This window comes from Hoplias malabaricus, chromosome 6 (assembly GCF_029633855.1).
Source record: "Hoplias malabaricus isolate fHopMal1 chromosome 6, fHopMal1.hap1, whole genome shotgun sequence".
NCBI classification, from domain to species: domain Eukaryota; kingdom Metazoa; phylum Chordata; class Actinopteri; order Characiformes; family Erythrinidae; genus Hoplias; species Hoplias malabaricus.
The window spans coordinates 51,919,224-51,946,797 of record NC_089805.1 but is presented as its reverse complement, the minus strand read 5'-3'; the positions used below and the strand labels follow the sequence as shown (position 1 = coordinate 51,946,797).

Below are 27,574 nucleotides of genomic sequence, written 5' to 3'. Positions count from 1 at the left end.
GACTACTGTAATTCTCTATTATTTGGCTTACCTTCTAATACACTCAGCACATCACAGTACATTCAGAGGCCTTACCTGGCCTTGTTCCCTCTCCTCTGTCCTCACTTCTACAAACCTGTACCCCAGTGCATAAACTCAGATACTCTGAATTAGGTTCCTGACAATTCCTAGATATAGGCTCTCCTACAGGCGACAGGTGTTTCACTGTTTACTGCCCTCACACTTTGGAACTACTTCCATCTGCTTTTTCCATCTGCTCTTCTCTGTACGTCTTCAAAAGTCAGCTCAAATCCTGTCTTTTCTCAGAACACTTTATCTCCCTATGATTTTTTCCCTCTCAATTGTAAAGTGTCCTTGGGTATGTAAAAGGCACTATGTAAGTGTAACTAACAATAATAATAATCCCCCCAGGAGAGAGAGGCCAGGGGCAACAGTGACACACAGAATCTCCTTCAGAGCTGAGGAAGAAACCTTGGGAGGAACCAAGGCTCACACGGGGGACGTACCCTCCTCGGGTCAATCTACCTACACATTACTTACAAAAGGTCACAGTACCATTGCATAGGTCTGCTGTTATGCTCATGTGTCCTGATACAATCATAGAAGTATTAATAGTAAATAAAGAAAATGATGGTGGTGGTAATAATAATAATAATAATAATAATAGTGGTAATAGTAACTGTGATAATAGTTAGGGGTCAGTGAGAACTTCAGTGTAGGGGCAGCTCCGAGGCCAGTGGTGGTGTCTGGAGCCTGGCCAGCTGGTCTGAAGCGTGGAGCAGGAGATCGACAGTCATCCATCAGTGTCCAGACGGACAGGTGGGTGGTCATTTACTCTGGAAAATGTAGGGGGAATCTGTTTGGTGTTTGTGAAGCAGAGAATGTGAACATTTCCAGAGTGTGGCTAATGACTCCAGCAGATCTGACTATGACACCTTTAACTAAAAGGAGAGAACCAGAAGGACACACAGACACGGGAGCATCCTGAAACACTGGCATCCCTCCGCTCCACCGTCAACAAACCTGAGTGATCGCGTGAAGCGGCGGACGACACCAGCGTCTCAGTTTACTATAATTCCCTGTGTCCATGGACCCCCTGGATCTGCCGCCTTTATCTATGTGGAGAATTAACTACCAAAAGATAAACTAGTTTTCAGCCTAGATTTGAAGATTGTGACTGAGTCCCAAACATTTTCTGGAAGATCAAGAACAGAGAACTGCACACAGACATAGATTCACACACACACACACACACACACACACACACACACACATTAATGTGTTTTAATGCAGATTAAATAAAACACATGGACATTAGAGATGGGGAAATATTGGCAGGGCTACTTTCGACAGATATTTCAAGGATGTATTTCTCTTTTCTAACGGTAGGTGTCAAAATGATCCCATGTCTGCATTATAGAAAATTACAGCAAGCGAACATTTGCGACACCTACTGTTCAACAAGAGAAACACAGCCTTGAAAAATATGCCAACAGGGGCCCTGCCAATATTTCTCCATCAGTTGGAGTGAAGCTGCAATGCAGCTTTCAGATTCTGGGCTAACCCGATGTTCAGAGTCATTAGTTTAAACAGTATATAAGCGTATAGTTAGCAGTAGATAAAACTAGGGTGACTGGACGTCCTCTTTTCGCCGGACATGTCTTCTTTTCGCCGGACACGTCCTCTTTTCAGGACCTAAAACAAGCGTCCAGGCGGGATTCCAAAACTGTCCGGGATTCTGCCGTCCACAGTCTTCCACCCCTTGATGACGTATGAGGACTTTGTTGTAGGGAGGGAGAACACACCACACTCCTCACAGACAGTCACCTGGAGGAAACCCACGCAGACACAGAGAGAACACACCACACTCCTCACAGACAGTCACTTGGAGGAAACCTACGCAGACACAGAGAGAACACACCACACTCCTCACAGACAGTCACCCGGAGGAAACCCACACAGACACAGAGAGAACACACCACACTCCTCACAGACAGTCACTTGGAGGAAACCCACGCAGACACAGAGAGAACACACCACACTCCTCACAGACAGTCACCTGGAGGAAACCCATGCAGACACAGAGAGAACACACCACACTCCTCACAGACAGTCACCTGGAGGAAACCCACGCAGACACAGAGAGAACACACCACACTCCTCACAGACAGTCACCCGGAGGAAACCCACACAGACACAGAGAGAACACACCACACTCCTCACAGACAGTCACCCGGAGGAAACCCATGCAGACACAGAGAGAACACACCACACTCCTCAACTCTTATTTCATTTGATATTATTCTGATTAGTTTTGACTGTTCTTAAATAAAGCTTCAGTAGAATGAATGCATTAATAAAACTGGGGTTTGTAGAACACACAATGACTGTGTTACTCTTAACTGTAATAATCACACACAACACACTTGTGTTAGGCTCTAGATACTGAGAACACATTTATTTTCCTGTAAAGATGTGGGAATAAATCTACATTACAGTGAATTGTCACTAGAGGGCGGCAGTTTATTTCAGAAACAGGTTCAGTGTGAACCCGGGCTTTTACTGAGGTTTTTATTGGAGCCTAACGCATGGTTTGAAACCCTTTCTCTGGACATAACTGCTTTATCGCCTGGAAAAACACTGTCTAACATTAGAACACGTACAAATATTACTGAACACCATAAAACAAACAAAACCTATTTATTTCCTCTGGAAAATTATTATAAGGATTTAATCTCGAGTGATTTTATTAGGGATTTAAGGTAAGACCTTCTCTGTAAAATAGAGGTTTAAAAAAAGAGAAGAAGAGGAATAACATGGGTGGGCATGTTTAATTAATTTTAAATTCACTTTGAATTCATTAAAAAAAAAGTCTGGTAAATAATTCACCAATGTTTTTAAACCGTGTAGGAGTGTGTTCTCTCCCTGCGCCTTCAGGTTGGGCAAAGGGCTCTGGTTGTTGTTTGTGCTTATGCACTGAAGAGCAGTTCAGAGTACCAGGCCTTCTTGGGGACCCTAGAGAGGTTGCTGGAGAACACTCATTCTGGGGACTCCATTGTTCTGCTGGGGGACTTCAGCACTCACGTGGGCAATGACAGTGAGACCTGGAGGGGCGTGATTGGGAGGAACGGCCCCGCTGATCTGAACCCGAGTGGTGTTCAGTTATTGGATCCCCTGTGCCCGTCACAGTTTATCTATTACGAGCACCATGTTTGAGCATAAGGGTGTCCACAAGTACACCTGGCATCAGGATACCCTAGGCCGCACTTCGATGATCGACTTTATAGTCGTTTCATCGGCCCTGCAGCCATATGTTCTGGACACTCGGGTGAAGAGAGGTGCTGAGCTGTCAACTGATCACCACCTGGTGGTGAGATGGATCAGATGGCAGGGGAGGATGCTGGACAGACCTGGCAGGTCTAAACCTGTGTCGAGGGTTTGCTGGGAAGAGTTACAGTAATCAAGATGGTTTGAGATGAATGCATGGATGAGTTTTTCTGCAGCAGACAGAGAGGGATGATCTGATTTTCTGCTATGTTTTGTAAGTTGAATAATGAGGTTTTGACAAGAGAGTTCAAATCAAATCAAATCAAATTTATTTGTATAGCGCCTTTTACAACTGACGTTGTCACAAAGCAGCTTCTCATAGTTAGTATCAGAACAGAACATTTAAATCAAAGCCCAATGCGAGCAAGCTGAAGGCGACAGTGGCAAGGAAAAACTCCCTCAAGGCTGGAGGAAGAAACCTTGGGAGGAACCAAGACTCACAAAGGGGACCCATCCTCCTCTGATCAAACTATAGATTGAATTTTAAATGATCACCAATGAAGTGTCATTATGCTACATAATAATAATAATAATAAGGTGAGCAGCTGGTCTGGTCTGGTCTGCAGGAGAATCCAGCGAACAATCTTCCATCAGTGGGCCACCATTCTCTCAGAAAACAGTAAAACAGTAAAGGGAAGCAGTTAGTTTAGTTGAGTGCAGCAGAGAATAAGAGCATGTGAATATTTTCTTTAGTGTAGTGACGGATCAGACTGTAACAGACTGGGAGTAGGGAAACCAGAAGGAGCTCAGACAAAGACATCCTTTCGTTCCAAACAAGAGAAATTGTGAGCACATCATCCGGGTTTACCCTGATTCCCCATGTCCATGAGTTCCTGAAATGACAACCTTAAACTAGACAGAGGTTAGTTGCCAAAGGCTAAACTGAACAAGTGTGTTTTGAGCCTAGACTTAAACATAGTGACTGTGTCTGCGTCCCGAACACTAGCTGGAAGATTGTTCCAGAGCTGAGGGGCTTTGTAGGAGAAAGCTTTTCCCCCCGCTGAAGTCTTATGAATTCTGGGTACTAGTAAGAGGCCGGCGCCCTGAGATCTGAGTAATCTTGGTGGTTCATAGTGTGTGATGAGGTCTTGCAAGTATTCAGGAGCGAGACCATGTAAGGATTTATACGTGAGTAAAAGAATTTTGTAATCAATACGGAATTTAACTGGAAGCCAGTGAAGGGCCGATAAGACTGGGCTGACATGATCAAATTTTCTAGTTTTAGTGAGGACCCTGGCTGCAGCATTTTGAATTAGCTGGAGTTTACTCAAGTTTCTGCTGGAGCATCCTGATAAAAGTGCATTGCAATAATCTAATCTTGATGTAATAAAAGCGTGAACTAATTTTTCCACATCTGGGAGGGATAAGGAATTTCTTAACTTAGCGAGGTTCCGAAGAAGTAGGAAAGCTGTTTTTATATGCTATCAAATGATAGATATGATAGATATTACCTATATGCTGATCAAATGATAGATCTGAATCAATTATAACACCCAGATTTTTAGCTGATGAGCTCGGGAGAACAGGGAAGTCAAAATTATGTATTAAGTCTGATACCTTATTTATAGCAGGTTTTGGACCTAGAAGGAGAACCTCGGTTTTGTCGCTGTTTAGCAGAAGGAAATTGTATGACATCCAATGCTTCACTTCTTTAACACAGTCCTCCATTTTCTTTAGTGTTGGTTTGTCATATGGTTTGGCTGATATGTATAACTGTGTGTCATCTGCGTAACTGTGGAAGGTAATGCCATGCCTGCTAATAACTCTGCCCAGTGGCAGCATGTATAATATGAATAGTAAAGGTCCTAAAATGGAGCCTTGGGGAACTCCAAATCTCATTTTTGTATGAGTAGAAGAAACATTATTTACTTTTACAAACTGGTAGCGATCTGTGAGATAAGACTTAAACCATGATAGGGCTGTTCCTGTTATTCCAACCATGTTTTTTAATCTTTCTAGCAGAATAGTATGATCAATTGTATCGAAAGCTGCACTGAGGTCTAGAGAACTAGCATGGATACGCAGCCTCGATCAGAGGCGAGAAGAAGGTCGTTTGTTATCTTAACTAAAGCTGTTTTGGTGCTATGGTGTGGCCTAAAACCAGATTGAAATTTTTCATATATGTTATTCTTATGCAAGTGTGACCCAAGTTGTTGCGCCACAACTTTTTCTAATATCTTAGATATGAAGGGAAGGTTAGAGATGGGTCTGTAATTGGATAGTACACTAGGATCAAGATTTGGTTTCTTGATCAGGGGTTTAATAACTGCTAGTTTAAATGCTTTGGGTATGTGACCCAGTCTAAGGGACGAATTTATGATTGTTAAAATGGGATTGATTATGACTGGTAATACTTCTTTAAATAGTTTTGTTGGTATTGCATCAAGTGTGCAGGTCGTACAATTTGACGAGTAGATGATTTTCTCCAATTCTAGCTGTGGTAGTGGGTCAAAGTCCTCTAGTCTTTCTTCTATGTTTTGTTCTATATCATCCACACCAGATGACAGACAGGCTGGATTTAGTAATATGGTATTTATTGTTTGTCTAATATTTTCAATCTTATTGTTAAAAAAAGTCCATAAAAGCATTGCTGGTGTGAACAGCTGGGATCTGTGGATCAGTAGCTGCCCGATTGTTTGTAAGTTTAGAGATTACATTAAAGAGTGCTCTAGGATTATGTTTATTATTTTCAATTAGTGAGGACAGATGTGCTGAACGTGCATTGATGAGTGCCCTTCTATATTGGATAAGGCTGTCTTTCCAGGCACAGTGAAATACTTCCAGTTTAGTCGACCGCAATTTCCGCTCTAATTTCCTTACGGTTTGTTTTAAGGTGAGTGTTTCTTCATTATACCAGGGAGCGAGTTTTTTCTGTTGTAGCTTTTTACGCTTAAGTGGTGCTACACTATCTAAAGTTGATCGAAGAGTGTTATCTAAGTAGTCCGTTAGTCTGTCCAGCTCCAGTGGGTCCGCTGGACTACTGACTGAGGTCAATAAATCAGTGATGTTTTCAGTAAATTTAGGGGCTGTAGATGGGGTTAGTGAGCGCTTTAGATAATAATGTGGGCATGTATATTTTTTAATATCTAAACTCAGTTCATATGAAATTAGGTAGTGGTCTGAGACTGTGGAAGACTGAGGGAGAATATTTAGGTTTTTTATGTTCGTGCCCAGGGTCAAAACCAAGTCTAGTGTGTGATTACAATAATGAGTAGGACCTGATACATTTTGTGTGAAACCAACAGAATCTATGATTGATGTGAATGTTCTTTTTTAGGGGATCATCACTTTTCTCAAAATGAATGTTAAAGTCTACAATTATTAACGTATCACAGGACACTGCTAAATTAGCAGCTAGTTCACCAAATTATTTTATAAATTCTGAATAGGGCCCTGGTGGTCTATAAATGTTTAATAAGGAGATAGTGTTCTTATTTGTGGCGGGGTTAATTATGTTAATGTACATAATTTCGAAGGAAGTACAGCTGTAACCATGTTTTTGGTTAATAATTAAATTATTTTTGTAAATTATACATAATCCACCCCCTTTGCCTGTCAGTCTGGGGCTGTGTACATATTTATAGCCTGTAGGAGTGGCTTGATTTAGTGCTAAATATTCATCATTTCTGACCCAAGTTTCACTAAGGCATAAAACTTCAAATTTCTGATCCATTATTATTTCATGTATAATGACTGCTTTAGAGTTAAGTGCTCTTATATTGAGTAGGCCAAACTTTAGGTCTGTGGGGATGATACTACCCTCTGTTTCTGATGGTTTAATAGTGATTAGGTTATTGGGGCACGCTGTTTGATATTTTCTGGGTTTAAGTTTGATTCGGGGGACAGACACAGTCTTGATACTGTAACAAATTTTTATATTTCTTAAAGCAAGCTTTGTAGATACACCCTTACTATGGGCAAACAAATGGCCATTATCTGTAAGTGTATCCTTAAAATCACTTACCTGTTCGCTGTGTAATCTACTTGCCTGGTTTGTGCTGGTGGGTGGGGTTAGTCAAGCCTGGCGAAGAACATCCTTGATGTTCCCAGAGAGAACTGCAGAACCTAGACGACTAGGGTGAAGCCCATCCCGGCGGTAGAGGGCAGGACGTTCCCGAAAACACTCCCAGTGGTCGACGTAGTCCACGCCGACAGTGCCACACCAAACCCGGAGCCAGGAGTGGAGTGCGAAGAGCCTGCTGTACGCCTCACATCCTCGTCTGTAGGTGGGTAGGGGGCCGGAGACGACGATCCTGGCGTCCGTCTTCTTCCGAGCGGTATCCAGAAGCGAACGGTAGTGCTCCTTCAGGACCTCGCTGCGGCGGGCGGAAGTGTCGTTCATCCCCACGTGGAGAACGACGGTGCCGAGATCCTCACGCTGCCGCAGCGCCGAGGGAAGTCGCCTGGCAACATCCAGGACACGAGCACCTGGAAGACAGGACACAGTAGCGTTACTCTTTGTGCCTGAGACTCTTAAATGTCTGACTATAGAGTTGCCGATGATAAGAATACCGCCCTGTTTAGTTCTCGGTGCAGGTGAGGGCCAGGAGCTGAGCACCTCAAACCGGTTAGTAGAGGTGAAGACTGGCTGCGGTAGAGGGGGAGACGACCTCGGCTTCCCACGCCCACACTGACGCTCCCAGCTCGGGGCTGGAGTGAAGACGGCCGTCCCGGGGAGCCGTCGCGACGGAGGAGGCATCACGGGCAGCCTCGAGCCTCGTCTTCTCCCGCTGGAGCTCCGTCTGCTTCTCCAGGAGACGCTGAATTCGGCGGCCCAACTGCTCGAGCTCCGTGCTGAGCCTGGAGAGAGATCGCTCCTCTGCGGTCGCCATAATCAGGAGAGAAGGAGTTATTAATTGAGAGAAGTTATTAATATGAAAACAACAATAATAAAATGGTAGTGGTATTAACAGTGTACAACTAACACTAAGCACAACTAATAAGGATAAGTTAACAAGGTATTAACAGTAAAGTAAAGTAAAGAGCTTAGGAACAGTACTAAACAGCAGCAAGCAAACAAACTGAGCGCGCGAACTGTCAGCCGGAAATGACGACACCAACAACGAGTTAACGTGTAGATCAAGTTTAAGGGTGGAGTTAAGTGTTATCCCCAGGTTTCAAACTGTTATAGAAGGAGACACAATGACGTCACCAATAGAGAGACTGAAAGGACTGACTTTGTTGAGTCTTAGAACTGATAAGAATAAGTTCAGTTTTATTACTATTTAACTTCAGTGAGTTGTCCTTCATCCAGTTTCTGATTTCCAAAAGACATAATTCTAAATTATGGAGAGGTGGGTTAGTAAAGGTCTCGGTCTGAAGATAAATTTGGGTGTCGTCTGCATAGCAATGGAACTCCTGGTTAAAGTGACAGATGATTTGGCCTAGTGGGAGCATGTAAATAATAAACAACAAGGGTCCCAACACAGAGCCTTGAGAGACACCATGTGTAACAGTGGATGTGACAGAGCGATAACCAGAGAGAGTGACATACTGTTTGCGGTCTGATAGATAGGACTTGAACCAGTCAAGGGCAGTTCCAGTAATGCCCAGCTTGTACAGCCTTGAAAGGAGGATAGAGTGGCTTACTGTATCAAAGGCGGCACTTAGATCTAATAGAACAAGTACACTAAAGCCACCATTATCTGCAGTTACCAGCAAGTAACTGACGACTTTAACCAGTGCAGTTTCGGTACTGTGACATGGACGGAAAGCAGACTGAAGTGGATCAGAAAGATTATTTTATTCAAGAAAGGTTTTAAGTTGATTAGCCACTGCTCTTTCGAGAACTTTGGAAATGAATGGGAGCTTAGAGATAGGGAGAAAATTGTTATTCTGATCAAGACCAGGTTTTTTGAGAATTGGAGTTACTGCTGCAACTTTGTAGATTGAGGGGACGTGGCTATTGAGCAATGACTGATTAATAATGGCTGTGAGGTGGGGGACCAGAGTGGGTATACAGGCTTTGGTTAGGGGTGTAGGGAGGGGATCAAGACAGCAGGTTGTGGTTTTAGATTTAGAAATAATTTCAAGAATGTGTGAATCAGTAACCAGCTCAAAAGCAGAGAAGGTTTATTGCCTCACAGGACAAATAAAACAACTGTACAATGCTCAAGAAATAAAATACAAAAACGCTAAATAAAATAGAAAATTCCCAAAATAAAATATGTTTGCGCAGTGTTCAAAGTCTTGGTTGCAACCGTTACTACCCGGGTAGTGTTTTAAAGTGCATCTTATCTGTAATCCAGTGGACAATATTCAGTTCAGGGTTCTCCTGGGAATGGGTGTTCAGGCTGGCCACACCGTCTCACCATTCGCAATCACCGTGGGCTGAGCTCGCCATCACAGAACGAAGATCACTATACAAAAAAACCAATCTACACAACAATGTAGAAAGTAAATATCCATGTCCACATCTAGTTTTTACAAGACTTGTCCTTTTACTCTCAAAAGAGCGTCAATGTTTTATTCAATACTCAGGATAACTGCATAACAGTAAACATATTTCTACTATAACTTTAGTGCAGCTTAGACAGCTTAAAATTATGATGAAGCATCATAATTAGCAGTACTCATCCACCCAAATACAATGGTTTAACATGTGTATAATATAAACAGAGAATGCAATATTAACTAAAATAAGCTTTTTAAAGAGTTTTAACCATGAAATAAAAATGTTTACGTTTTTAGAACTGTATTAACAACAGGCTAACAGCACGTGTAGTTTCACCACTATGCTAATCTCAACTGCATAAGCAGATGCTATCTATGCTATGAAGTTAGCATTAGCATACATAAAATATTGATTTCCGTAATTAGCAATGATACAGCATGCACCAAAGCGTGGCAACATTAGACAACATTCATATAAACTCCCGATTGGTTTTGTATTTAAAGTGTCTGGCTGTAGTATCAAGATAAAATTACATTTTATCAGCATTAGCCATTAGCTTCAGGCTAACAGTAAACAGGGTTGAGACTAACCGGGACTTCCTTGTGTAATTTCCTCATCTACTTGCACTCCTGTGGTCCAGACTCGTTTATCAACTCCCGCTTATTTATCGTTTTATTTATTTTTCATAAGCTTTTTATCACTTGTCAGCTTCAGCTAACTGCTGGTTGATTCTGGCATTGTCAAAGTCAGAGTGTAGAGTTTGCTGTGGCGTGCTCTCATAAATATACATCACCAAGGCGCACTCTACTGGAACAAACAAGTATTGCAACTTAAATAACATAAACAGGCTTAGTAGCTCAATACTTCATATGGGTTACACCCTCCCCCCTTAACTCTGCATGAGTCCCTTCATGCTTTAATTGATGACTAACATCATAATCAGCATCACCAACAGCAGCAAGTGCTTTGTTGAAACTGTCCAGGAAACTCTGGGCAAAGGAGATTAAGGGTTTACCCAACTGAATGTAATGAAATCGGTCAGGGAGTCGGCGTGACCGCTCTGACCTTCGAGTAGGGTTGCTCAGGTCTGGAACTGTTTCACCTTCTTTCCTTTCCTTAGGAGTGTCAGAGGTAAGAAAATTGGTTAAATCAGCATCCTTTTGAACTTTCTCATGTGCGGGGGTTTTGTGTATTATCTCCGTTAGGTTCGTACCCTCATTTGTCATTTCCAGTAGGTTTCCATTTCCGGTGTTCATGTCAGGTAGGTTTACACTTTCATTTGTCATATCCAGTAGGTTTCCGCTATCTTGATTTTGCTCAACTGTCAGTTCACAGGGCAGGGATGTCAGAATAGAGTTTGCAGGCAAGTCAGAGACTTGAGGCTCAGGCTGGTAAGACTGAGTCAGGGATGTTGAATGACTTACAGGTGGTGGTTGTGGGATTTCACATACTTGAGTGTACCTTCACTCCTGGGTGACAGGTAAGTGAATGGTACAACAAGGTAACTCGTCATCTGACTCAGAATTTTCCTCATGGATTTTAGGTGGATTACGCCTGGTTTTTGGTCGACCAGGTTTAGGTTCTGGTTGTGCAATTTCTTCTTCTTCACATAGGTTACCACAAGGGAGTAAGTGGTCTCTATGTAGGGTTCTAATGGGGCCGTCTCCATTGATAGGCTCTACAGTGTACACAGGTAGGTCTGAAACTTTGGTGAGAACCTTATATACTGTTTGCTCCCACTTATCTGCAAGCTTGTGTTTATTACGCAGACGAAGGTTCCTAACTAGGACCTGATCACCTGTTTCCAAGGTTGATTCTCTCACTACTTTGTCAAAGCGACGCTTGTTTCGATCAGCAACCTTTTGTGAATTCTTGGTGGTGTTGTAGAAAACAATTTTATTACTTTGTGTTTGTTGACAAATATCCTTAAATGATGATTAGTTAAATTAGCATTTATAACTACATACTCATGTGTGAAATCCTGTACCCTATATGCATTTATATGAATGACTAACCAGCATTTACATTATGAATTACTTACACATGTAGTTAAACATTTTTGCTTGATCCTGCACTACTAACTCATATGATAATTACTCCTAAAGACATATTATAAGCTAACTTCACTATATGGCATGATAACTTGATATTTACACACAGTTTTAATTCTTAACGTCTAACCTTGAACAGATGTGCACTCCAGGATTGTAACACACTGACATCATAGTGTTGGGCACGGAGGCGCTGATCTGTAGCTTCTTCTTGTGGCCTTGAAGTGTATTTCTAACTCCCTAAATTTTAGTCTCTTGGGAAAAAGTGCTGAGAAGAGAGGCCCATTGTCGGCCTGGCCAGATAAAGAATGTCTTCAGGGTCACAACAGGCACCTGAATATTGCACGTGAAGAGCTGAGTACTAACACGTGAAATTATGCATATTAATATACGCTAATCAGCCAGAAACGCCTCACCACAGGCTATACGTCATCTGGGGTATAACTTGGAGTCAGATCATGGGAGGTCAGAATTTTCACTTGGGAGGGGTATTAGACTGTTCGCAATGTGTTAGTTCTCCTGGATCCAGTATTTTGGTAAATAAATACTTTGATTTGCTTTGAACTTCACTCGACTGGTGTCTGCGACTCTCTCGTAACGGACACGCCTCCCCCGAAGAGGGAGAGTGTATTTTGGACCTTTTTGTTATTTTCTCATGAGTTGGTAAATTTTAAATACTTTGAGAACGGTCCAAAGAAACATTTTTATCTTCAAATTGGTGACCCCCGACGTGCGGGAGGTCCAGACGGCGGACGACTTCGGACTCCTTTCCACTCGCGGCCGCAACATACTAAGGTGGGTGTGCAGACCCTGTTTTATTCAAATTCTGCATATTGGACTTTTTAAATTGGAGTGGTGTGGAGCCCCGACGGCGGTCCGGAGTGGGGTATTGAGCAAATCAATTTATTTTAAATATGTTTTTATAATTTTTTATCAGTTTATACATTTGGGGTTGCTTGTTTGGAAAATTAATTATGGAATTTAAAATAGAATAGATGGAGATTGGTTCCCATCTTTGGAACTGGGAGCTGGCGTGCCCCCCTCGGACCTGACGAGGTGTCGAGATAATGGCCCGGTCGGAGTGGTCCGTCCGTGGGATTGGTTCCCCCTAAAGTATAATCTAGAAGCGGATGTTGTTCCCGCAGGTTTTATAAAGGTGGAAGTTATTTCCCACCATGGGTTATTGTGGATTTAAATAAAATTTATAGTATATCGGAAGCGGATGTTTTTCCCGCAGGTTTTATAAAGGTGGAAGTTGTTCCCACCTGGTTTTGGTGTGTATTTTAATGGAATTTGATTGTGTATTAATTTTTTATGTCTGTTCTGAGAGCTTGTGTTATTCTTAGAGGCTGTTTACTTGACTGTTGTGTATGTGTATGTGTCAGCTGAGTGTGTGTGTCTCACCCCTACCTTTTTCCATCTTATAACTTTGTCCCTTGTCTGTAACTGTGTGTGTGTCAGCTGAAAGAATTTTTTTTTTGGGAGAAAAAGGAGAAAGTAGGGGACTGATCAACCCCCTTTCTTCTGTGGTTGCTTGTGTCTGGGGAGAACTAGTTTCTCCATGTGCTGTAAAAAGCCATGAATTTTTTGTGGGTGTGTTTAGAGAAAAGTGGGGAAAGGACATCTCTGTCTAGAGAGTGTCAGAGAGAAAGACTGTCAGAAAGAGTGAAGAAAGTGTTTGAAGAAAGTGTTTAACGGAAGTGGGGAAATGTGATAAAGCATGAATGATTTAGAAATCAACAGGGAAAGATATTTGTAATGGTAACAATTATGAGCTTCGTTCAAGGACAGTTATTTAAAGAATATGAACCTCAATAAAATGAGGGGTTTGTTTATTTATGACAATGAGCCTGAACGGAAGACATTTTTAAAGTAAAAATATATAAAGTAAAAATAAATGAGCTTTCTTGGAGACTATACATTAAGAAAATATAGACAATGAGCTACAGAAAGACGTTTTTAGAGGTTGAGAATAGGAGAAAGGAGAGCAAGGTGTAAAGCTGAGGAATTAATAGGGTACATTGGGGAAACTGTAAGGTTTAAACATGGGAATTAAAGGGAAAATTGTTACTTGAACACTTGCTCTAATTTTGAATCTGGTGTCTTTGTTATTGGGGTTAATTTAGACTTGTGGTGGATGAAAATATATTTGGTATTTTGTTTACTGCTTATTGTCCTAAGAATTTTTTTTCCGGTTCAGTTTGCATTTTTTTTTTTTTGACTGTGGTAGTTGGTGTTAAAAATTTATTTTCTGCCTCGGTTTGAATTTTTCGTTCATCATAACATATTTTGTAACCTGCTTGCTATTTCTGTAGTTCTCAAAATTTTGTTTTCACTTTTTATAATATATCTTGTAATTTGACTGCTTATTGATGGTGTGCTGATGATGTTTGTTTTGTTCGGTTGGAAACTGATACTCCACATAATAGGCACGATGGTGGCTTGTTGACTGATAAGTGTGTTCGGTTATCTAAACCATAGTCTTTGGTTTTTTCTGTTTATTACAAATTCTATTTCATATATTGGTGTGTTATTTGCGTCTGACTAAAGAGCTTTTTCGGTTCGTGAGTCGGTTTGATAATTAATGTACATTAGGCTTGGCTTGCTTCTAATTCAATACTGTGTTTGAAGACACGCACTACGTTTCTTATCAGCCTGTGAAATTCTTCACAGGGCTGAGGTGGTCCTGCTTTTCTTGGCTGAGCTTGAAAACTTGACTTTAAAACTTTTCTTTTCTTTTTTATATAAACTGAGCCGGAAAGCGCTAAGTGTTGCGTGGGCGCTGTGTGGGGAAGACCCTGGGACACTGTTCTGTTCACTCTGAATTGTGGTGAAACCTTGCGGTGTTAACTGATCCGCGTTTGAGAGTGAAATAGAACGAAGACCAATTCAGGTGAGATCCATATTTAATCAGCACCTTACAGACAACATGGCTACTACTAGGGACTTGCATAATGAATTAAACGCCATTTACGGCGTGGGGAATTGGGAATGGAAACCGTTAGTTCAGCAAATTGAAATGATCGCTGAGGGAGTGAAAAGGGGAGTAATAAATTTGAAAAAGCAGGATATTGTGCACAAAAGTGTGCTCAAGAGATTTGATGACTGGGTTAAAACACACACAGGGGACACTGCTTCTTTGATAACCTGCATTAATCAGTTGAAAAGAGAAAAGGAGCAAATATTAAGTCAGGCTGAAGCAGAGGTTAGTAGGGCTAGCCTTTTCAAAAGAGCTAAGGCAAAGAAAAGCTTGAACACAGCTAAGAAGGACATAGCGGAGCTTACAGCTATCACAATTGCGTTTCTGAGCATGACTCCACAGCTTGTTACACTGAAAACACCAGGTCCGTCACAGCCGACGGCAGCTTCACCTACTGCCGAGGAACGCGGAAGTGGAAAGTGAGTATACAAAACACAAAGGGGAGGGGCCTACTGCCCCGCCTCCGCCATACAACTTAGGCCACGTCCCACCAGCTGACACCATCCAGCCTGTCTTCAGTGTAGACTCGGGCACAGTGAGTTTACAGAGACACACACACAAACGCAGACACAGACGGGAGGGGCTCTGTGAGCAGGCAGCACACAGTTACAAACACACAAACGCACACACAGAAAATCTTTTTGAATTGCGGAGGCCACGAGAGTCAATTTTAATTGCACACACAAATATTAACACCGACTGTTCTGACATTATAGATACCACGGGAAATTATATAGAACAGGATAAACCGCGCCTTCACCATAAACAAACACTGAAAACACCATTTAAGAACCAGATGCCACAAAAAACTAAACAAAACATTAGGATTAAAGCACATTTAGAGGGCCATGTCACAACTGATGATGACTCTGACCATGATGACGGACACACAGCAGATGATGAGGACAGTGCAAACGGACGATGTGGTGATAGACGGATGACTGATTTGAACAATACATTGCGTATCATGGAAAACCTCATATTAGAAGAAAAGAGACAATTGGAATTAAAACAACAGACTTTAGAACGCACATGCACACCTCAGACAAAACAGACATTTTGAGAAGAAGCACTAGACACCGACACCTGCCTGACAGATATAGGACTGACACTAACGTCGGCACTATGCTTCCATTAGTGGCCACTAGTACAGGAACATATAAATATGTACCATTAAAAATTAGATAATAAAGACAAGGAGACAGTTAAGTTAGAAAGAGAACTACTGACTGCTCAATTAGCAGAAGCCAGGAAATCTATTAATGATAATAAAAAGCAAACAAAGTCTGACACCATGATGCCTATGACTGCACTACCACAACCAAACATTCAACCACCACAAACATACATGAACACAAACATATATGCCAACCCAAACAGGGCCACCACAAAACCCACCGTATAATTATGGACTAATTTCATATTTCCCATATCAGCCCTACTCATGGGGCAGGTGGCGGGGTAATGGTAGGTGGAGGGGCAGGGTCCACCAACAGACCGGGGCATGCCTAAGATGTGGAGCCATGGGCCACTGGGCAGCACAATGGAAGGCACCACTCTTTACTGACACCAGCTATCCACACCAGGCACCACAGCCACATGAGGCACCAAAACCGGAAATATCACATCTTCCTGCTGGCCAATACAGCATGGAGCCGTGGGATGGACATTGACGGGGCCCAGAGGAGCACCAGGACAGCAGGGCCAGGGCAGAACCCATGCTGTCATTAACTGTGGGGGCCTCCAAAATCACTTTTCTGGTAGACACGGGAGCCACATGGTCAGCCATCAACACAGTATTACCCGCACACCTGATGAGACCTCAACAGGATGAGTCGGTAGACATTTACTGGGGTTTAGTGACTGGACAGACGGACCCGTCACCACCACTAATTGACTTGTTCCAACAGTGGTCGCCTTGGATTACAGCCATGGCACCCTATGTCCCTCTGCCCGACCCATTCCGTGTCACCCTGTTCTATGATGTAGGGGAAGATTTAACTTACTATGAAGCTTTTCAAACAGAATTAGAGGGCACACAGTGGTCGGCTGATACCACAGGGATTTATGTGGGTCCTCAAAGGGGTGGCATCTCCTGTCTCACTAACACCACAACAACATTATTGGTATAAACTGTCTGACACGGCGGCATCACACATATTATTAGCTCTTCATCGGAAGCACGAGGCCAAGCAGTTGGGCCCTATGGTAAAAAGAGCAAATGAGGCCACGGATTGGGTCTGGACCCTGCTGCCTGGTGTCATGTTTTCAGTCAACACAGACGTATCACATCACTGATAACTCATCCATCCAAGTCACATTGCACCATCAATTGCTGCCTAGACACCATGGTTGTGAGGACTCTGATCATCTACAGATGGAGGTATTATTAGCATCACTGCCTGACACATTGTGGTCCACAGGACCAGATGATGTAGGATACATTAATCAGACACCTGTCTCTTTTTGTATGAATATTACACAACCAATTTGGATTCACCAATATAAACACAAAACCAGAGACTGTGTAAGACATGTTAGCATTTTTAGGACTGACTGGCTACAGCAGATAATAGATTCTTGATTTTGTCGGACGTACACAACCTCTTAGAGATATGGTGAAATCTCTAGGGATGAGAAATTTGTCTGGTAAGCTCACTTGGATGGTGGAGTCTGAACAGGCGTTTATAGATGTTAAACAAACCTTATCCGTTGCAGTTGACTTAGCCAGACGTGACTATTCACTACCTTTTTACATGGATGTTTCTGAAACAGACACTGTGATTCATGGTGTACTGTTTCAGAAAAAGGGGGAAGGTAGAGCAGTAATAATGTACTTAAGTGTCCCATTGGACCTTATAGAGAGGAGACAACCACAGTGCACAAGACATGTAGCAGGACTGACCAAATTAGTCCAGAAAACAGCACATCTGGTAGCAGGATACCCATTGCGCATTCTAACCACACACGGAGTAGTAGCGTACATAAACTCACAGATGTTCACACTCACTCCATTGAGACAGAGACGCATTCACAAAGCATTGACTGCACCCAACATCACCTATACACACGAAGGAGTTAATATGGCAGATGGGATGTTGAAAGGTCCACCACATGAGTGTGAGGAACAGGTAGAAAGGCAAGGAAAAGTAAGACCAGACATACAAGCCACACCCATTCCAGGGTCATGGAATTTATGGACAGATGGGTGTGGGTACAGGGCAGATACAGGTGAAGTCAGAGCAGGATACGCAGTAGTTCAGGAAGCAAAGGGGGAAACGCATGAGTTTCAGACAGTCATAGCAGAGGAAGTGAAACAAAATCCATCAGCACAGAAGGCAGAACTGCTAGCAGTAATTTCAGCATTAGAAGTGACAGAAGGAAGGGACGTTACTATTTATAATGACTCAGCGTACGTAGTGACAGCCGCGCACGTAGACATTCCACACTGGAAGCAGGCTGGATATGTCACAAGCACAGGGAAACCAGTCAAACACAAGACAGAACGGATGCGATTAGAAGCAGCTATACACAAACCAAACAAGGTAGCGATTGTGAAGTGTAAAGGACAACAAAAGGGAGACACAATAATAAACAGGGGGAATGAAGCTGCAGATAAGGCAGCGAAAAGAGCAGCAGGATACACGGAACCCAACAACATGCTTGTGTTGGACTCCAGTGTACCCTGGGAACCGATTCCCACAGGACAAGAGCTTAGACACATACAGGATCAGGGAAGTCCAGAAGAAAAGTCAGTATGGCTAGCAAAGGGGGCTAGCCCAAACAGTCAGGAGTGGACGTCACAAGAAGGACAAGTAGTTTTACCAATGTCACTAGCAGAAGCGGTCTTAGAAGAAACACACTCAGTGGCACACGTAGGAAGAAAACAGACACTGGAAAATCTAAAACAATGGTGGCACCCATACATGTCAGCATTAGTGGTTGATTACATCACTAAATGTCAGATTTGTAACACTCAGAACGTAGCAAAAGCATTTAAACTAGCTCCAGGAAGGTTTCCATTGCCAGATTCTCATGGACATGAGATTCAAATGGATTACACAGATATGATTGACCCCATTAGGAGATATAGATATCTCCTGGTCGTTGTAGATAGATTCTCGGGGTGGGTGGAGGCACTCCCCACTCTGAGGGAAGATGCAAAATCAGTCTGTAAGTTTCTGATTAATTGTTGGATTGCGAACCATGGGTTCCCTAGGAAAATTTTTTTTTTCAGATAACGGGAGTCATTTCACGAGTAAAACACTGCAGTGGGTGGAGCAGTCGTTGGGGCTGCGCCATAGCTATGGTTGTGTGTATCATCCTGCCTCACAAGGTCAGGTGGAGAGGATGAATCAAACTTTGAAAACCAAATTAGCAAAAAATCAAACTGGCCACGGGCATGAATTGGCTTGAGGCCCTTCCAATTTATTTAATTAGTGTCTGTAGTTCAGTAAATAGAACTATAGGATTTACTACTTTTGAATTAGTGAGAGGCATGCCATTTCCGGGCCCCAACAATGCGCTTGCGTCCCCACAGAAACCACGTCAAGCAGAGTACCGACAGCTATATGAAGAACTAAAAGCTGTTTGTAAAGATTTCTCTATACAGGTGCAGGAAAGGAGAGAAGGAGAAGAAACGGAGGAGAAGGATCCAGAAGTGACAGTCTCACCCTGGGTCCTCCTGAAGGTCATCAAGTGGAAGTGGTACGAACCTCGCTGGACAGGACCCTACCAGGTGACAGAGAGAACCAGTTGTGCAGTCCGGCTGAAGGGTAAAGGCTTATAGTGGTACCACCTCACACAGTGCAGAGTCGCACCGACACCTAACATCAAACATTCACTGAAGGAAAAACAACACCTCAGAAGAGGCTGATCAAGCAGCCTCAACCAACATAGGGGCAGAATAATCCCCTGAGGCAGGGGCACGACAAGGAAAGTTTATCCTTGCCCCCAGCGCAGATCCCTACCAACGGATGAAGAATACACTTTAACACATACACATATAGGGCTCATTGTAATCTCTTAGTCCAGAGGGTGAGTGGTAGGACAGAGGTGTCCACTCCCAACAGGAGCGGTGTAATTGCCCGCTACCACCACAATCTGCCATCACGCTCTACCTAAGTCACTCGCCAACCCGGGAGTGACCTAGGCAGACCAATCTAACATTAATTGCTTACCATTTATCTAAATGTATTGACCTGTCAGTTGGACAGGTCAAAAGGGGGAATTGTTGTAGAAAACAATTTTATTACTTTGTGTTTGTTGACAAATATCCTTAAATGATGATTAGTTAAATTAACATTTATAACTACATACTCATGTGTGAAATCCTGTACCCTATATGCATTTATATGAATGACTAACCAGCATTTACATTATGAATTACTTACACATGTAGTTAAACATTTTTGCTTGATCCTGCACTACTAACTCATATGATAATTACTCCTAAAGACATATTATAAGCTAACTTCACTATATGGCATGATAACTTGATATTTACACACAGTTTTAATTCTTAACGTCTAACCTTGAACAGATGTGCACTCCAGGATTGTAACACACTGACATCATAGTGTTGGGCACGGAGGCGCTGATCTGTAGCTTCTGTTTGTGGCCTTGAAGTGTATTTCTAACTCCCTAAATTTTAGTCTCTTGGGAAAAAGTGCTGAGAAGAGAGGCCCATTGTCAGCCTGACCAGATAAAGAATGTCTTCAGGGTCACAACAGGCACCTGAATATTGCACGTGAAGAGCTGAGTACTAACACGTGAAATTATGCATATTAATATACGCTAATCAGCCAGAAACGCCTCACCACAGGCTATACGTCATCTAGGGTATAACTTGGAGTCAGATCATGGGAGGTCAGAATTTTCACTTGGGAGGGGTATTAGACTGTTCTCAATGTGTAAGTTCTCCTGGATCCAGTATTTTGGTAAATAAATACTTTGATTTGCTTTGAACTTCACTCGACTGGTGTCTGCGACTCTCTCGTAATGGACATGCCTCCCCCGAAGAGGGAGAGTGTATTTTGGACCTTTTTGTTATTTTCTCATGAGTTGGTAAATTTTAAATACTTTGAGAACGGTCCAAAGAAACATTTTTATCTTCAGTGGCTACTTCATAGCTTTCCGCAAGACGTGCTTTTAGGTTTTTAACGTACTGAGAGTGAGATTTTGGAGAAACATCTTTAACAGGCAAATGGAATGAGATGTCAATTGGGAGCCGGGGCTGGCGCCCAAACATCAACTCATATGGACTGTACCCAGTCACCTCATTCTTAGTGCAGTTATAGGCGTGTGTTAGCGGTTTTACATAATCACGCCAGTGACTTTTTTCCTTGTTTTTTAGAGTTCCAAGCATGGAAAGAAGAGTTCGGTTGAACCTTTCAACCGGATTTCCTCTTGGATGATAGGGACTTGTGCGGACTTTTGTAACGCCAACTAGGGTACAGAGTTCTTTAATTAGCTGAGACTCGAAATCTCTGCCTTGATCACTCAGCAGGCGCTCCGGAAATCCATAGTGCACAAAAAACTGCTCCCATAAGCTCTTTGCGACTGTGGTAGCCTTCTGATCTTTAGTGGGTATAGCCACAGCATATTTTGTAAAATGGTCAGTTATGACCAAGATGTCTTTGGTGTTGTGACTATCTGGCTCTAAGGACAAATAGTCCATGCACACAAGTTCCATGGGGCGGGTGGTTTGAATGTTTATAAGAGGAGCACTTTTCTCAGGGGGTGTCTTCCTTCGGACACATCGACCGCAGGATTTAATTTTTTTTTCCACATCCAGGATCATCCTAGGCCAATAAAACCTGGATCTGACAAGGTCAAGTGTTCTTTCGAGACCCATGTGCCCCATATCATCATGGAGACATGTGAGGATGGTAGGTCGTAAAGAAGTAGGGACAACAAACTGATAGTTGATGTCACCTTCAAGCTGACGGGCTCTGTAGAGCAGACCATTTCTCAAAGTAAGCCATTTCCATTCTTTAAGCATAAGCTTAAGGTAGAGGGAGTCAGAGTGAGAATCAACAGTTGGGGTTTCCCCAGCTTGTATTAGACTAATGACAGTTTTGATAAGTGGATCAGATTGTTGGAGTTGTTGGAGTTCTGCCTCTGTGTAAGCTGGTATGGTGGTACAGCCTAGCATTTCTTCACTTGCGTAAAGATCAGGTACTGCATCTACATGCATGGCAAGGGATTCTACCAAGGTGATAGAGGGTAAGTTCTCAACTTGGTCTAACAGATGGCGGTGACACAAAACATCTACTGTGTTAGCTAGAAGAACTTCTTGGTTAGGTGACGTTGCCAGATGGTGAGAGGTAAACTGTTTCAACCTCTCTCTCTCCTCCAGAGATGCATAGTCATCACTCAGGGTGTCGTGAGGGCGTCTGGAAAGAACGTCAGCATCTTGGTTGCTCTTCCCTGCACGGTACTTAATACTGAAATTGAATGTTGAAAGAGCAGCTAGCCAACGGTAACTGGCTGCATCTAGCTTTGCCGACTTCAAAACATATGTTAACGGATTGTTATCCGTTATAACTGTGAATGTTGTACCGTAAAGATAGTCTTGAAACTTCTCCACCACTGACCATTTTAAAGCTAAGAATTCTAGCTTATGTGCGGGGTATCGCTTTTCACTGGACGAGAGCCTTCGACTAGCGTAGGCAATAACTCGCATTTCACCGTCTTGTTCCTGGTAAAGGGCTGCCCCCAAACCATTAGTGCTTGCATCAGTGTGGAGAACATACGGTAACTTTGGATTAGCAAATCCAAGTACTGGTGCAGTAGTGAGTTTTTCAATGATTTGCTCAAAGGCTTGCTGGCATTTGGGGATCCACCGGTTTGTCAAGGGCTCTGTGGGGTTGTAGTACCCTTCAGGGCAGGGATTAGACTTCTTGCCTTTCCTTGCAGGAGGGTAGCCTCCAGTTAGATCATTCAGGGGCTTGACAATCTTGGAGTAATCTTGGACAAACCTACGGTAGTACCCTGCAAAGCCTAAAAATGATTTCAGCTCCTTGAGTGTCTGAGGTCTTGGCCAAGTACGAAGAGCTGCAACCTTTTCTGGGTCAGTTTGGACACCATTTCTTGAAACTACATGTCCTAAATATCTTACAGAAGTTTGAAAGAAGCGACACTTGGAAGGAGAAAGTTTCAAGCCGTTCTCTCTTAGCTGTTGGAGGACGTGTACAAGCCTGGACTCATGTTCTTCCAGTGAACTGGAAAACACTATGATGTCGTCCAAAAAGACAAGCACTTCCTTGAGGTGCAAATTTCCCATACACTTCTCCATTAAGCGTTGGAAAGTACTGGGGGCATTGGTAATGCCCTGGGGCATGCGATTAAACTCATAAAACCCCAATCGGCAGACAAAAGCAGTTTTTGGCTTGTCACGTTCTTCCATCTCAATCTGGTAATAGCCTGATTTTAGGTCCATAACTGAAAACCATTTAGAACCAGAGAGAGCCGAAAAAGCTTCCTCAAGATTGGGAAGTGCATATGCATCGCGTATTGTCAAGGTGTTGAGTTTGCGATAGTCAATGCATAGCCGGACTTCCCCGTTCTTTTTGCGAACCACTACTATTGGAGAGGAGTATGGTGATTCTGATTCACAAATTACTCCTGCTTCCAGCAGTGTTTGCAGGTGTCTTCTCACAGCCTCATAGTCACTTGGGTGAATTGGGCGAGATCGTTGCTTGAAAGGTGTATTGTCATGTAAGTTTATGTGATGTCTGACTTTGGTTGCATACCCAAAATCTAAGTCATGATGGGCAAACATATCTGCATACTCATTCAGTTTGTTTGTCACTCTCTCTTTCCATCCTTTCGAAAGAGGAGACTCTCCAAAGTCAAAGGTTAAATTGCATCCGGTAGAAGACTGGGTAGGTTGGACAGTGGCAGCACAACACTGGATGGAATCTGATTCGCTACCTGGAACAGTTATGTGGTCATAAATATGTTCAGGAGTGTGGAGTTCTGCAATTATGCAATTGTTGGGAAGTGTTATGTCGTGCCTGGTCTCATTCCTAACCCAGACAGGTAACCTCTGAGGATGCTGCTTAGGTAAGCTTACAAGACAGCACTCCACAATGATTCCACCAGGCAGGGTAGATGTCGATGGCTGCTCGATAATTGCACATTCACTAGTGCTGTTGGCTTTGATATATCCATCCAAAAGCATTCTTCCTTGAGCGGGAATGACATGCGGTATCTTGGACTTTAGTGTCATTAAGCCAACTTTTCCAGTTGCGTTAACTGTTTTTCTGAGTTGTAATGTTCGAAGTATTTGTCGATAGCCATAGACTGGAGAGAGTTCATTTGGATTTTTTCCATCGCAGTACTCATCATATACAACGTCAAGTACATTAGTACCAATGAGTACTGGCAAGTCACAGTTTGACCGTAGATCTGGAACAACTAAAGCTAAAGTGGACACTTCAGGCTCAGTTTGAACAAAGGTTTTTGGGAACTTTAAGCTTAGTTCTACATAGCCTAAGTATGGAACATTTTGACCACTAGCAGCCTCAACGTCCAAACCTGTAATGGGGTAAATGGGATGTTCTGACAGGTTAGTGTGATAGAAGGATGAAGACACAGTCGTCACCTGGGACCCGGAGTCCAGGAGACAATTACACGGGACTCCTGCAATTGTGACATTAGCTGTGCATTTCTGACCTACTAGGCCTTTTGGTATTTGGATCTGCTTTTGTTCTGTAGTGTGGGAATGAAGAAGTAATTTTGGTTGTTTGTTCTTTGCTTGTTCTGAAACTGGGATGGGACGTTTCTGACTTGCTTCAGCCCCTGTATGTCCCTCAACAGGAACTGAGGTCAGTTGAAAGAAAGTTTGTGGTGTTGTTCTTCATAAGCTTTCTGCTTTTGCTTGAACTCTTTGCGTTTGGCTTCGACTAGCACTGGATTTGGGCTATTGTCACATGAAGACACTATGTGGCCGTCCTGGCCACATCTGAAACAATACCCTGGACGTGGTTTCCTTAAAGTGTTAGCTTCAGGTGAGTAGGTGGGGCTTGGATTATTTGGGCATTTGATTTTGGGTCGGAATTTCTTATCAGATTTAACAGAAGACTGGTTAGAGGTGCTAGACAAAGAAGCCTTTAGGGATGCCATTTGGGCCTGTAGTTTAGCAAACTGCTTTTCAAGCTTCTGGGTGTTGGTTGAAGGTATCTTTTCAGTTACCGTTGGGGGGTACGTTTCATCAGTAGGCCATTTACAGCATCGTGCTCCATCGTTTACAGTGAGTTGGTTTGATTGAGCTTTATTTTTGAAGCTGCCAAAATGGAGTTTCATTCGATTGGACTTAGCTGCTTGTCTGTCCTCTTCTACGCGAAGCATAAGAAGTAAGTCAGAGAACGATGGTGGATTGGCTTTCTTTTGCTCCAGTTGCAGACTTGTGATGATGGAATTATTCCAACAGCCTCTGCAAAATTGCTTGAGCAGTTGACGGTCTGAGTCACTGGGAACTATGCCACCACGTTTGATGACTTTGTTAAGAGCCATTTGCAAGCGCTGTAAATATTCAAAGGACTTTTCGCCTGGGTTTTGATTGGTATTCAGAAACTTTGCGAAAAGCTCATCCCCATCATCAACAGTGTCATATGCTGAATCGAGTAAGGAGAGGTAGTCATAGGGAGATGAAGTTGGCCCAAGGTGCCTAACAATGTTAGCAGCAGGTGGGACAAGACTCTCAATTATTTTTCTGACCTTCTGTTGGTTGGACATAGTGGAGTCAGAAAGATGGAACTCAACATTACTACGCCATGTGTCATAATCAGACTCGGGGTAAGGGCATGGTACTTTACCTGAGAAGGGTCGGATTTTGGCATGACTGTGTGAAGGCAAGTCAGTATTTTATATAACATGCTCTACAACAACCTTTTGGATATCTGGGGTAGTAAGATGTCTGGTATTTAAGTGCACTGTCTCTTTTTTGGGTGCAGCATATGCTTCTGCACTCATAATGGATATTGGTAAGTCGTGTTCAGGTGAGTTGTTCAAAATGTCTTCATCTCTAGAGAGATAGCTCTCATCTGCAATTTTTAGAGCCACATTGCTTGAGGGCTGTGGTTCTTGGGATGTGACAGACACATCTGCAATTTCAGGGTTTGTGGTGGATTTCTGGATTCGAGCTAGCTCGTCTAGCAAAATTTTTTCGAAATCAGCACCAACAAGCTTAGCCATACCTTGAAGCTGAGATAGGTAAGCATTAGTGATGCTTGAACCTCTGTCTGAAGCATATAGCTCTGATAACAACTGAATGTTATGGATGACAGTGGGATCACTGCTAGTTTTTTCAAAGGGCAAACTATCCTGTAAGAACTGAAATGGATTCACCTGATTTAAATTCCACTATGGCAGAATCTTTAAATTGTGGGTCGTGACTGGTTACATTAATGACTCGTTCAATAGAACCAACATGTGCTAAATACTCAAGCACTTTATTATCAAGCTCAGTACCAGTGATAGGCTTTACCAAAACAGAGTTAGGTATTTTAACATTTTGTTTTTGAATGACCTCCATTTTAACCCGAAATGTCAATATTCACAGGTGAGGTAAGAAACAAGCTGTTCACTGTTAAATTTATTCTAATTTAAGTTATAGCTCTCCTGGCTGGCTGGCTCGCCAAGATTTGTGTAGCACCTTTAATGTGGACCAGCGTAATCTCAGGTACTAGACATCTTCTAGGTCCGGTACTAGGAGTAATTTAACTTAGTCACCACAATTTATTAAACGGATGAACCAGCTGTGGTTTATTGCCTCACAGGACAAATAAAACAACTGTACAATGCTCAAGAAATAAAATACAAAAACGCTAAATAAAATAGAAAATTCCCAAAATAAAATATGTTTGCGCAGTGTTCAAAGTCTTGGTTGCAACCGTTACTACCCGGGTAGTGTTTTAAAGTGCATCTTATCTGTAATCCAGTGGACAATATTCAGTTCAGGGTTCTCCTGGGAATGGGTGTTCAGGCTGGCCACACCGTCTCACCATTCACAATCACCGTGGGCTGAGCTCGCCATCACAGAACGAAGATCACTATACAAAAAAACCAATCTACACAACAATGTAGAAAGTAAATATCCATGTCCACATCTAGTTTTTACAAGACTTCATCTAGTCCTGTTACTCTCAAAAGAGCATCAATGTTTTATCCAATACTCAGGATAACTGCATAACAGTAAACATATTTCTACTATAACTTTAGTGCAGCTTAGACAGCTTAAAATTATGATGAAGCATCATAATTAGCAGTACTCATCCACCCAAATACAATGGTTTAACATGTGTATAATATAAACAGAGAATGCAATATTAACTAAAATAAGCTTTTTAAAGAGTTTTAACCATGAAATAAAAATGTTTACGTTTTTAGAACTGTATTAACAACAGGCTAACAGCACGTGTAGTTTCACCACTATGCTAATCTCAACTGCATAAGCAGATGCTATCTATGCTATGAAGTTAGCATTAGCATACATAAAATATTGATTTCCGTAATTAGCAATGATACAGCATGCACCAAAGCGTGGCAACATTAGACAACATTCATATAAACTCCCGATTGGTTTTGTATTTAAAATGTCTGGCTGTAGTATCAAGATAAAATTACATTTTATCAGCATTAGCCATTAGCTTCAGGCTAACAGTAAACAGGGTTGAGACTAACCGGGACTTCCTTGTGTAATTTCCTCATCTACTTGCACTCCTGTGGTCCAGACTCGTTTATCAACTCCCGTTTATTTATCGTTTTTATTTATTTATACTTGTCAGCTTCAGCTAACTGCTGGTTGATTCTGGC

General features: G+C 42.5%; 1 protein-coding gene across 3 annotated transcripts; it reads right to left on the bottom strand.

Moving 5' to 3' along the window:
• Positions 1–3,612: 3,612 nt before the first annotated feature.
• On the bottom strand, positions 3,613–27,574 carry LOC136699861 (uncharacterized). Of its 3 annotated transcripts, none has more exons than XM_066674901.1 (3): positions 27,443–27,574; positions 26,764–26,829; positions 3,613–8,146 (listed from the first exon to the last, which is right to left on the bottom strand). In XM_066674901.1, exons 2-3 carry the CDS (start codon positions 26,764–26,766, stop codon positions 7,343–7,345), a joined length of 807 nt encoding a protein of 268 aa, XP_066530998.1. In that variant the 5' UTR covers positions 26,767–26,829; positions 27,443–27,574; the 3' UTR covers positions 3,613–7,342. The 3 variants fall into 3 exon arrangements, with proteins under 3 accessions (XP_066530998.1, XP_066530997.1, XP_066530996.1); XM_066674900.1 differs by lacking the exons at positions 26,764–26,829; positions 27,443–27,574 and adding exons at positions 9,639–9,704; positions 10,312–10,440; XM_066674899.1 differs by lacking the exon at positions 26,764–26,829.

Excerpts from the sequence above, each read along its gene's own strand:
- LOC136699861 (XM_066674899.1), bottom strand. The coding sequence starts at position 27,469 with ATGAGGAAATTACACAAGGAAGTCCCG. Across the intron at positions 8,147-27,442 it reads AATTACACAAGGAAGTCCCG|AGGAGCGATCTCTCTCCAGG; the intron begins GTTAGTCTCAAC and ends TGGCGACCGCAG.